The sequence below is a fragment of the Lepus europaeus genome, chromosome 10, assembly GCF_033115175.1.
Source record: "Lepus europaeus isolate LE1 chromosome 10, mLepTim1.pri, whole genome shotgun sequence".
Lineage (NCBI taxonomy): Eukaryota > Metazoa > Chordata > Mammalia > Lagomorpha > Leporidae > Lepus > Lepus europaeus.
In genome coordinates, this window is record NC_084836.1 from 31,462,298 (window position 1) to 31,475,426 (window position 13,129).

The 13,129-nt window shown below is 39.4% G+C and overlaps 1 protein-coding gene across 3 annotated transcripts in view; it reads left to right on the plus strand.

Moving 5' to 3' along the window:
• The window catches only part of POC1B (POC1 centriolar protein B), a 169,941-nt gene that overhangs the window by 68,158 nt on the left and 88,654 nt on the right, over window positions 1-13,129 (plus strand). For 2 of the 3 annotated variants that reach the window (XM_062203141.1, XM_062203140.1), the window contains exon 10: window positions 11,834-11,914. The exons of the other annotated variant lie outside the window; for it this stretch is intronic. In XM_062203141.1, the coding sequence (XP_062059125.1) occupies window positions 11,834-11,914 (81 nt within the window). The remainder of the gene's footprint in view (window positions 1-11,833; window positions 11,915-13,129) is intronic. 3 annotated transcript variants of the gene reach the window in all.

A 13,129-nucleotide genomic window follows, 5' to 3' on the forward strand; every position in this document is an offset into this window, starting at 1 on the left:
CAATTCTAACTTCACCATTTGGGGCAAGTCCGATTGAGCATGTCCCAAATTGTACATCTCCTCCCTCTCTTTTTCCCACTCTTATATTTAACAGGGATCACTTTTCAATTAAAATTTAAACACCTAAGAATAATTGTGTGTTAATTACAGAGTTCAACCACTAGTACTAGAACAAAACAGAGAAAAAATACTAAAATGGATAAAGTATTACATTGTACATCAACAGTCAGGACAAGAGCTGATCAAGTCACTGTTTCTCGTAGGGTCCATTTCACTTCAACAGGCTTCCCCCTTGGTGCTCAGTTAGTTGTCGCCGATCAGGGAGAATATATGATATTTGTCCCTTTGGGACTGGCTTAATTCACTCAGCATAATGTTTTCCAGATTCCTCCATCTTGTTGCAAATAACCGGATTTCATTGTTTTTGACTGCTGTATAGTATTCTATAGAGTACATGTCCCATAATTTCTTTATCCAGTCTACTGTTGATGGGCATTTGGGTTGGTTCCAGGTCTTAGCTATTGTGAACTGAGTTGCAATAAACATTAAGGTGCAGACAGCTTTTTTGTTTGCCAATTTAATTTCCTTTGGGTAAATTCCAAGGAGTGGGATGGCTGGGTTGTATGGTAGGGTTATATTCAGGTTTCTGAGAAATCTCCAAACTGACTTCCATAGTGGCTTAACCAGTTTGCATTCCCACCAAAGTGGGTTAGTGTCCATTTTTCCTCCACATCCTCTCCAGCATCTGTTGTTGGTAGATTTCTGAATGTGGGCCATTCTAACCGGGGTGAGGTGAAACCTCATTGTGGTTTTGATTTGCATTTCCCTGATTGCTAGTGATCTTGAACATTTTTTCATGTGTCTGTTGGCCATTTGGATTTCCTCTTTTGAAAAATGTCTATTGAGGTCCTTGGCCCATCTCTTAAGTGGGTTGTTTGTTTTGATGTTGTGGAGTTTCTTAATTTCTTTGTAGATTCTGGTTATCAACCCTTTATCTGTTGCGTAGTTTGCAAATATTTTTTCCCATTCTGTCGGTTTCCTCTTCACTCTCCTGACTGTTTCTTTTGCAGTACAGAAACTTCTCAATTTGATGCAATCCCAATAGTTAATTTTGGCTTTGACTGCCTGAGTCTGCAGGGTCTTTTCTAGGAAGTCTTTGCCTGTACCTATATCTTGCAGGGTTTCTCCAATGTTCTCTAATAATTTGATGGTGTTGGGTCGTAGATTTAAGTCTTTAATCCATGTTGAGTGGATTTTTGTGTAAGGTGAAAGGTAGTGGTCTTGCTTCATGATTCTGCACGTGGAAATCCAATTTTCCCAGCACCATTTATTGAATAGACTGTCCTTACTCCAGGGATTGGTTTTAGATCCTTGATCAAATATAAGTTGGCTGTAGATGTTTGGATTGATTTCTGGTGTTTCTATTCTGTTCCATTGGTCTATCCATCTGTTTCTGTACCAGTACCATGCTGTTTTGATAACTCCTGCTCTGTAGTATGTCCTGAGGTTTTGTAATTTTCGTCGTAGAGATCTTTAATGTCCTTGGTTAAGTTTATTCCAAGGTATTTGATTGTTTTTGTAGCTATTGTGAATGGGATTGATCTTAGAAGTTCTTCCTCAGCCATGGCATTGCCTGTGTATACAAAGGCTGTTGATTTTTGTGCATTGATTTTATATCCTGCTACTTTGCCAAACTCTTCTATGAGTTCCAATAGTCTCTTAGTAGAGTTCTTTGGGTCCCCTAAATCAGAATCATATCATCTGCAAAGATGCAGCACCTGTAAGTTGCAGTTATTTGAGCAAACAGCGTATGTGCTGTTCAAATCCCATTTCACAAAGTAGTTCAGTCTCCTCCAACGAATTCTCTTCCATAAAAAAATACCAGGCCATTCCACTAAGTGTACACCTACTCCCACCAAATCATCCACATACCTAGTCACTAACATTGTACATTGTATCTTCTACCAGAGTTTGTCCTACATTGTGTGCTTAAAATTATACCAAATTACATAAAACCTAGTCCTGCCTTAAAACTATAGAACTTCAAGAAATAAGTCAGTTGTTTTCAATAATAAACTATACACATATGGTAGTGTATAATAAAGTCTCATATTTATTGCTTGCAGGCCTAGAAATGAAACTTAAAAAATTATACTGAAAATAATAGAGAATGAAAAATTAAATCCATTGCCTCTGGTAACTGCAGTCTAAACTAGCTTTTTATATTCTAGGTGTGTTTAGGAGCATCAGGTGATGGCTGCATTGAAAATAGTGTTGAAGGGCAAAAAATTTATTTTTCCCTTAAAATTTATTTATTTGAAAGGCAGAGTTGCAGAAAGGGAGACACAGAGAGAGAGAATCTTCCATTCACTAGTTCACTCCCCAAATGGGTGCGACAGCTGGGGAAGGGTCACACATTCATCTTTTATCTGAATTTTTTTTTAATCATTGCAGAGCCTTTCTTTGCTTTTTTTATTTTTTTAAGATTTATTTTTTTTATTTTGAAAGGCAGAGTTACCGAGAGGCAGAGGCAGAGAGGGGGGGGGGGTGGGGGGAGAGGGGGAGAGAGAGAGAGGAGTCTTCCATCTACTGGTTCACTCCCCAAATGGCCACAAAGGCCAGAGCTATGCTGATCAGGAGCCCGGAGCTTCTTCCAGGTCTCCTACTTGGGTGCAGGGGCCCAGGGACTTGGGCCATCTTCCACTGCTTTCCCAGACCACAGCAGGGACTGGATCAGAGGTGGAGCAGCCGGGACTCAAATCGGCGCCCACATGGGATGTCGGCACTGCAGAACCAGGCTTTAACCTGCTGCGCTACAGCACTGGCCCCTTCTTTGCTTTTAGAACAAATATTTAGCATCCTCAAGACTCATTCTTGAGTGGCAGTGCATAACAGCAGCATTTATTATTCAGGCTGTAGGCCCACACCCCCTTTCATGGTCTCCTTGTCCTTCACCCCAGTTACTTCTTTAGTTTTGGTTTCTTTGTTTCTTTGGTTGTGGTCTTTTCTGTTATGTTGGGTACTTCTGCTAGTCTCAGGCTGTGCGTATGTGTATTTATCTTTTTTCTGCACTATTTTTATATTTTGTTTAAGCCAGCCATATCTTGGGATTTCTTGGTAGTGTTGACTTATGGTTCTTTGTTATAATTTTATCCTTTCTAACTTCCTAGAGTTATTCAGTTTTTCTAAAGTTTTTTTTTTTTAAGATTTAGTTACTTATTTGAAATGCAGATATATATAATATATAAAATATATATAAATATATATAATATAAAATATATAAGATATATATTATATATATATATATAGAGAGAGAGAGAGAGAGAGAGATTTTCCATTTGCTGATTCATTCCCCAAATGGCTTCAATGTCCAGGGCTGGGCTAGGCCAAAACCAGGAGCCAAAAGCTTCTTTCAAGTCTCCCACATGAGTGCAGGGACCCAAGGACTTGAGCCGTCTTCCCCTGCTTTCCCAGGTGCATTAGCAGGGAGCTGAATTGGAAGTGGAGCCTCCGGGACTCAAAACAGTGCCCATATGGGATGCCAACACTGCAGGTGGAGGCTTAGCCTGTGCCACAGCACCGGTCCTGTCTTCTAAAGTGTTAACCATTACGCTTCATGCTACTTCTAGTATCATGAATAATAATTTATTATTCTTTGCCCTTTTTTTTCTACAATTATAGATCTTATTTGTTAATCCCTAGTGATTATACAAGGAGCTTCAAAAAGTTCATAGACAGCAGAATTAAAAGATAATGTGAATTATCCTTGAATGTTTTGAAGTTCCTATGTATATATTCATATAAAATATGCAAAATGTATTTCTCCCCTTGTGTTGGCCAAACTGGTTTTATTGCCTCTTGGTACTTTTTTTTTTTTTTGACAGGCGGAGTGGATAGTGAGAGAGAGAGAGACAGAGAGAAAGGTCTTCCTTTGCCGTTGGTTCACCCTCCAGTGGCCACTGCGGCCAACGCATCTCGCTGATCCGAAGCCAGGAGCCAGGTGCTTCTCCTGGTCTCCCATGGGGTGCAGGGCCCAAGCACTTGGGCCATCCTCCACTGCCTTCCTGGGCCATAGCAGAGAGCTGGCTTGGAAGAGGGGCAACTGGGATAGAATCTGGCACCCCAACCGGAACTAGAACCCGGTGTGCCGGCGCCGCAATGGGGAGGATTAGCCTGTTAAGCCACGGCGCCGGCCACCTCTTGGTACTTTTACTCTAGTGTTTTTGTGGCTTGGCTGGGCTTTATCAGGACAGGAGGAAGGTCTGCTCCTGCCTTGCATCCTTTCAGCTACCCTAGCAGAGTAGGCAGAGCTGCAGGCTGAGCCTGGGCCTGCTGATGAATTCAGTGATATTTCCGTGACACCACACTGCCTCAGCACAGAGGCTGGAGCCATTTGCTATGATTTGCTCTCCCCCGGCCCCCGGCCCTCCCACCCCCCTGTTCATTTCAGAGTGCTAGACTTTCTTTAAAATGTCAACAAGTTGTCTGAGTAGCTGTGCTCCGACTGTGCCGTCAGGAAGCTGTAAAGCTTTGCTTTGTGTTGCTAGGTCAGAATGACCCAGGCCAGGCAAGGCCACTCTCAACCATAGTTCTCACATGTACACTTAAAAATTCTGCTAACAATGGATTTTCCACCATGAAATTACTGTCCAACAGAATGTTGGGCATTGTACCTGAATGGTTTTTGCATTTTTAAGGAAGTCAGCCTCATGAAGTCCACTTACATTATCTGTTAACACTCATGATGGCTTACATTAAGTAACAGGGTAATTTAAAAAGCTCCTGAATAATGGAATCATAGTGCCAAAAATTTTGAAATCTGTGCAGACATACAAGGGGTCCTCAGAAGGTTCATGGAAGATGTTTATTATGAGAAAATTGTATGGATTTCAAATTTTTTCCCACTGAAATAAATTTACCTTTTAATTCCAATTTCATTAACTTTTTGAAGTACCCTCATATATAGTATGGTTTAGATAGTTTCACCTCCTATGATATGAAATGCCAGAGAAGTGATAGGATTCTACATCTAAACAACCAACTCTGTTTTTTTTTTTCTTTAGCATTTCTTGTAATAAAACAAATATATAAAGTTTTATGGAGGGAGGACCAAATAAATAATAAGTGCTACAAATAAATAATTACCAAGTACCAAATTATTTTTTGAAGACTTTACTTCAAATAAATGGATATAGACTTCTCACAGAGCCCAAAGACTACTTAGTTTAAAACTGTCACCTGGAATGAAATAATATGAATCATAATAGAAGTTGTGTTATGTTAATTTATGATTAGTAAATAATATTTTGAAGTACTAAATTTGATAGATTAAATTTGTTTTTCAAAACTTTAGGCAAGGTAAATTTACAAATGTTACCTTGGAAATATTTTGAAACTAGAAAAGGGGGCTGGCATTGTGGCATAGTGGGTTAAGCTGCCGCTGGCAACACCAGCATCCAATATGGGACCTGTCTGGTCCACTTCCAATCCAGCTCCCTGCTAAAGCACCTGGGAAAGCAGCAGAGGTTGGCCCAAGTGCTTGGGCCCCTGCACCCACGTGGGAGACCCAGAGACCCAGAAGAAGCTCTTAGCTACAGCCTGATCTATCCCTGGCCACTTAGGGAGTGAATCAACAGATGGAAGATCTTTACCTCCCTGTCTGTCTTTCCCTCTCTGTCTGTCTTTCTCTCTCTGTCTGTAACTCTGCATTTCAAATGAATAGATAAGCTCAAAAAAAAGCTACAAAATTTTTTTAGCTTAACATTCATGGTATAGAAAAATGACCAATTATTAAAATATGTGGAATAAGCAATATCTAATTGAACCAATTAATTTCTCTTTTTGCAGTAAGCTTGAGTGTTTCATGTATGACTTTGAAGCAAGATAGTATTCCTATGATTTGTATTTTATGTTTTTCTATGAGGCCTATTTGAATTGTATAACCTTAGTCTTCAGGTGAAACTCTTTGGTGTTTTGCAAAAGCCACCCATTTGCCAGCTTTATGTGCTTCATTTGTTTGAAGGTGTGGAATCCTGTCATCTTAGATCTTAGGTATCATCTGACCAAATATATATATTGGTAAATATTACTAATTACTATACGGATAGAGAGGTAACGATAGCTAGATTGCTCATAGAGTAATAGAGAGAAGAAGACCACATGAAAGAAGGCAGGAAGTATCAAATACTGGCTGAGTGGAACAGATGCCTGCTGTGTCCTTTCTACTGGTCTAAATGTTCAGTCTTTATTAAACATGAGAGCAATACCTTGTCCTTTTTTAGTCCCTCCACACTGTGCTGTGCACAACATCAGTTCATGCTAACTGTATCTTTCTGTAGACTGTCACATATTGAGCAGTACTGTCTTACCCCCAAACTAAACCAAACTTTCCTTCTCCAAGGGTGAATTTACAGTGCGTGCATGACACTTTTCTCCTGAACAGTCTCCTCCCCCTTTGCACATTTTTAAAAAAGATTTATTTATTTGAAAGTCAGAGTTACACAGAGAGAGAAGCAACAGCAGAAAGAGAGAGAGTGAGGTCTTCCATCCTCTGGTTCACTCCCCAAATGACCTCAATGGCTGGAGCTTCGCCGATCCAAAGCCATGAGTCAGGAGCTTCTTCCGGGTCTCCCACATGGGTGCAGGGACCCAAGGACCTGGGCCATCCTCTACTGCTTCCCAGTCCATAGCAGAGAGCTGGATTGGAAGTAGAGCAACCAGGACTTGAACCAGCCTCCATATGGGATGCCAGCACTGCAGGAAGTGGCTTCACCTGCTACACCACAGCACCGGCCCCTTGCACATTTTGATGGGAAGATAGCAGAGCCATTCTAAGAGATGGTGACAGATCTCAATGACAGTGAGGCATCAAAATAGTTACTCTGGCAGAACTGAAGAATGTTGTAAGAGGGACTATGAATAAATAGAAGTTATTAAGAAAATAATTGCTAGGATGGCTTTAATTTTTATAGTGACCATTTGATATTACCTTAATCGATAAATTACATATGAAATTCTATATATTTAGCAAGAAACATATCCTATCATTTAAGCAAATATTCATTTAGCAATATTTTACAATGATCACAAGTCATTGTTGAAAACCATGTGGTCAATTTAAAATTTCAAATTTGAGATTTGATTTTATCTCATTCTTCTTTTAAGATTGGAAACTACTATTTATGATTTTTTAAATGACCACTTATGGGTCATGGCTCAATGGGCTAATCCTCCACCTGTGGCACCAGCACACTGGGTTCCAGTCCCGGTCGGGGCGCCGGATTCATTCCCGGTCGCTCCTCTTCCAGTCCAGCTCTCTGCTATGGCCCGGGAGTGCAGTGGAGGATGGCCCAAGTGTTTGGGCCCTGCACCCGCATGGGAGACCAAGAGAAGTACCTGGCTCCTGGCTTCAGATCAGTGCGGTGCGGCGGCCGCAGCGGCCATTGGAGGGTGAACCAACGGTAAAGGAAGACCTTTCTCTCTATCTCTCTTTCTCTCACTGTCCACTTTGCCTGTCAAAAAAAAAAATGACCACTTTATCTGCCCGTTTCATATTTTAGTCCTTGGTGCTGTATATGTTTCTACTGCTTTGTACCTCAGTAAATGTTCTGATTAAATGATGATAATAGTAATAGTACCTAACACTTATATAACTCTATTCTAAGTGCTTTACATAAATTATGTAGTATTCCTAAATTTTTATCTGCATGAGAAATTGAGTCATATAGAGTCATAAGTTTTAAACCTTAAAACTAGAATTTCAACCTAGGCACACCAATTCCATTCTATATTTTTAACTACTTTGATGTGATTACCAAATTTAAATTCCATCCTGCTAGCAGATATTAAAGCATCTCTGTGCTGGCCATTGTCTAGCTTTGAAGAGTGCAGCAGTGAACTAAATGAGCTTACTCCCGGCCCTTCAGAAGCTTGTAGTCCAGTGCAGTCACACGGAATTTAGTAGTACAGGTGTTCATGTTCATGGACTTCTCTGTGTAAAGGACACGTGTAACCTCAGAGAGGCATGTGGGTTGGTACTTCTGGGCTGTAAAAGCTAACCTCTCCCTCACTCAGGAATCCCAATTCCATGACACTGTTCAGTCTCTCACAAGGCAGCCCACTGCATTTCAAGGCATCCTATTTAATTTATGCAGCAGCAACGTGGGCTACAGTACAGGAAAATACTTTTGGTTACAATCAGGAGTTCCCCAGCTTCTTGTACAAAGTGAAGGATTTTTCAGTGAGTGTAATTTACATTTTTTTTGAGCAGTTCTGATTTTAGGTGGTGAAACCAGATTATATTTCCATTGGTAAACAGTTAGGGTGTACACTAGGTGGCGGTAGATAAAAAAGAATAAAATGTCTTCTAGCATCCAGGACAGCCAGCCTGAGATTGAAAAGAAAATGAGTCACCCTGGGGCATCCTGTCTTTGCGGAGCTGTGGACTGAGATGTGATGGGAGGAGGCTGTGTGTGTTCCCCTGCTCTGTGGAACAGCCAGGAAGAAGCAAAGATATTGGCTGGCAGGGCTGATAGTCCCTCATTCTCACCTTGCTGAGTAATTATAAAAATGTTACTATTTCTAAAACTACAACTCTACTGATCAAGCATGATAAGTGCTTTGAAAGTCATTCCACTCCTGTTGCTCATCATTCCACTCAGCGCTCATCACCACCGGCCTGGCCTGTTGCAGTAATGTCCTCAGTGGCCCCATTAATTTATTCTTGATGCTCTGCATGTTTCTGTCAGATTAATTTTCTAAAGCACACATTAGCCTCCAGCTTTCTGTGCCTTCATAATTTGGCCCTTGTTGGCCTTTCTAATCGTCTGTCCTCTCCCTCATTTTTTAATACTTATTTGTTTGAAGGACACAGTGACAGAGAGAAGGGGAGAAACAGAGGAATCTTCTTCCATCTGCTGGTTCACTACCCCCAAATGCTGTGACAGCAAGCTTGAGACCATGCTGAAACCAGGAGCCAGGAATTCCATCTGGGTCCACAAGACTAGCAGGAACCCAAGTAGTAGGGCCATCATCTGTAGACTCCCGGGTGCATTAGCAGGATGCTAGATTGAGACAGAGGCAGTACTCAAACCCAGGCACTCCAATATGGACTGTCGATGCACTGAGCAGACACTCAACTCACTGCACCACAGTACCTGCCCCTAACTGTCTCTTCTTTCCACCCCGTGCAAAGATAGCAGCATTGTGCCCCAGTGCTGAACAGTGTGCTCTGACTTGTCTCCTTAGCTCTGTTTTTGCTTTTTACTTTCTGAATCTTTTTATTAAGGATCCATGATGAGCCACGTTTTCTCCATGGGAAGCCTTTGTCACTATCTAAATGCTTAAGTAACAGCTTCTTCCTGGAGCTTCTTCAGTACACTTAAGAATGGTACCATTCATTTGAAAGAATATTCTGCTGTCTTTGTTGGTAATATTTTACCAACAAAGTATTAAAGTATTAGCTTAAAGTATTAAAAAATTCTAAAATAACTTCCCTCAGGAGTAATAGCCTTTCTGGGTAGTTACTCCCTTTCTTTTCTTTATAAGCTTATTATATATGTTTGAATCTATAATTACATATTATTTTGTTTTGAATACTGTTGAGCTTCATGTAAATGGATCACACTGTCTAAATTTTTCTATAAATTGCTGTTTTGTTTAACCATGAAATCCCAAGATTCATACATATTCATCTGAATTCATGCATTTGTATGAAGTTGCACATCATTGTACTCCATTCATTTTCATAGTTGTATAGTACTCCAGTGAAGTTACCAAAGTAGTTTTCCCCACAGCTTAGTTTCCTGTTAGTAGACTTTTGGGTTATTTCCAGTTTTGGGGTTTTTGGCCATTACAATGTCTATAAACAAGATTGATATCATTGAACTTTCTAGTTTTGCATTCTCACAGATGTTGAGAGGTATTTTGCTTTACTTTTCACTTTTTTCATGACTATTGTTTCTGAACATCTCTTAATATACTGATTAACTGCTAGGTTTTCATTTCTGTATTTTTTTTCTTGAGTATACTGTCTTTTTCACACTGATTTGTAGGATTTCATCATGCATTTTAGATGTTTGTCCTTTTTCCATTTTAGACATCATAATAGTTCTTCTTATCTCATTATCTGATTGCTGATTTTGTGCTGTCCATTGTTAAACAGAAATCCTAAATTTTGGTGTAATTAGATACATTGGTTTATTTTTATTATCATATGGTTTTGTTTTTATGGTTTTTAAAGTGTTTTTCTTAACTACTGATCACAAAAATATCCTTACATGTACTTCTATTAACTTCATAGTGTTAGTATAGCTTTTATGTTTTTCAGTTACCCAGTACCCATCTTTGTGTTAGCATTAGGCAAGGACCCTTATACTGAGCCCACTTTCATTCTTCCTCTTTGGGTTTGTATTACCAGTTTAATATTTATTTTATGATATACAGTGTATTACTTTTGAGCTCCTTAAGGCATAGCTTTTTGTTTACTTGCAACTTTTATAATGTCAACATGTTTTATTTTTTTTTAAAAAATATGACTTTAAGCATCTTCATATATTTATTCTGATATATTTTAAAATTTTTGTGGTACTATAATCAATAGCTTTTTAAATTTTACATTTTATGTGTGCTGATATTTAGAAGTGCAATTGATTTTGTATATTGATTTTATTCTAGCAATCATTAAATTTTTAGTGGTTCTAATGATTTTTTGAGGTTTCTATATAGATAAACTATATGATATATAATCAACAGTTTTATTTCTTCTTGCCTTTTTTTTTTTAAAAAAATTATTTATAAAAAGAGTTAAAGGGGTCTGTGCTTTGGTGTAGTGGGTAAAGCCACTGCATGAAGTGCCAGCATCCCAGAGAGGCACTGGTTCTACTCCTGGCTGCTCCACTTCTGATCCAGCTGTCTGCTATGACCTGAGAAAGCAGTGGAAGATGGCCCAAGTCCTTGGGCTCCTGCACCTGTGTGGGAGACCTGGAAGAAGCTCCTGGCCCCTGGCTTCGGATAGGCACAGCTCTTGCCCTTGCTGCCATGTGGGGAGTCAACCAGCGTATGAAAGCGTGCTCGCTTGCGCTCTCTCTCTCCCCCTCCCCCTTCCTCCCTCCCTCCCTCCCTCTGCCTCTCTGTAACTGTGTCTTTCAAATAAATAAATAAATCTTTAAAAAAAGAGAGAGAGAGAGGGAGAGACAAAAAGATAAAGATCTTCCATCTGTTGTTTCATTCCCAAATGGCTGCAATAGCCTGGGCTAGGCTAATTGAAGCCAGGAACCTAGAAACCCACCCAGACCTCCCATGTGTGTACAGGAGCCCAAGAACTTGGCCGTCTTTCACTGCTTTCCCAAGCAAATTGGCAGGGAGCTGGATTGGAAGTGGAACAGCTAGGACTCAAACCTATGCCCAAATGAGATGCCAGCATTGGAGGCTGGCAGCTTAACACACTGTGCCACAATGCCAGCACCTAATTCTTACATCCTAACACCTTTTATTTCATTTTCTTGTCTTAATGAACTGGCTAGGGTTTTTTCTGTGTCTTTTGACATTGGTTTTATTTAATTTTTAATATCCTTTTACAGGTAAATTATACTGATACATAAATATGAAAACCTTTGACTCCTGTGATAAATTCAACTTTGTCACACTTTTCTTTATGTTGATAAATGTAAGCTAATAATCTGTTTAAAATCTTTGCAATCTACTTTAACGAATATACTTAATATACCTATTTTGACGAATAATAGATTAGGAAATGCCCTGTAGAGTGTTAAAATAGCACGCAGTTTCTTATGGTATAAAAATCTCATATCAATTTTTTTATGCACATACGCAGATTAATCCAAAGCTTGAGGTAATCGATTTGCAGATTTCTACTCCCCCTGTTGTGGACATCCTTTCTTTTGATTCTGCTACAGTAAGTGTGTTTGTTTTGTGTGTGTTTTTTTTTTTTAAACATTTAAGTGATGTCTAATTGCTTGGCACAATCTGTTTTCTCTAAAAAGTGTCAAAAGATTGGGATAAAATGTGAGCTAAGTACCCTAACATTTTAGCATGGAAAGAACCCTATATAAAAGTCCCGTTTACTTTGCGTCTAAATAACCACAAGAGGGAGCTGTGCCAGTTCCGAAAACACTTTTACATTGAAGGTGCTGAGCTCTTTCTAATCCATATTCACTGTCTCATTTATTAAGGTGCCACACAGGTAACATTGCACTTGCTGTCACAGAGCAGGTTTCTTGCTATGTTGTCTTCTAGAGATCCTAAACTTAGTTCTTACTTTTAGTCTTCTAGGTAGCTGTAAGAATAGCAGTCTCTCCTTTTTTTTTTTTTTTTTTGTTATTTGAAATGTTTATAAAAATCACACATGCACAAATACATACACATTATTATTCTTATTTTTTAAGGAATACAGATTTTTTAAGTACAACTTTAGGAATGTAGTGATTCTTTCCACCATACCTGCCCTCCTACCCATACTCCCACCCCTCCTCCTTCTCCCATTCCCTGTCCCATTCTCCATTAAGATTCAGTTTTAATTAACTTTGTACACAGAAGACCAACTCTGTACTAAGTAAAGATTTCAACAATTTGCATACACACACAAAAAAACTCTTTGAGAACTCATTTGACATTTAATTCTCATAATACAACTCACTGAGGACAGAAGTCCCACATAGGGAGTTAGTATACATTGACTCCTGTTGCTAATTTAACAATTAACACTCTTATGCATGACATCACTGACCACCCGAGGCTCTTGACATGAGCTGCCAAGGTTATGGAAGCCTTTTGAATCCACAAACTCCATCAGTATTTAAAAAGGCCAGAAGCAAAGTTTTTCTCTCCTCTTTTAGAGAAAAGTACATCATTCTTTGATGGCCCCTTCTTTCCACTGTGGTCTCACTCACAGAGATCCTTCATGTAAAACATTTTTTGCCACAGTGTCTTGGCTTTTCATGCCTGAAATGCTCTCACGGGCTTTTCAACCAGACCAGGAAGCCTTAAGGACCGATTCTGAGGTCAGAGTGCTACTTAAAGTGATTGTCATTCTTGAGTCTGCTGTGACACACACATATTAGTTATTCATTCAGTGTATCCAGTGAATTCAAAGATGGAAGAGTTTCAGCCT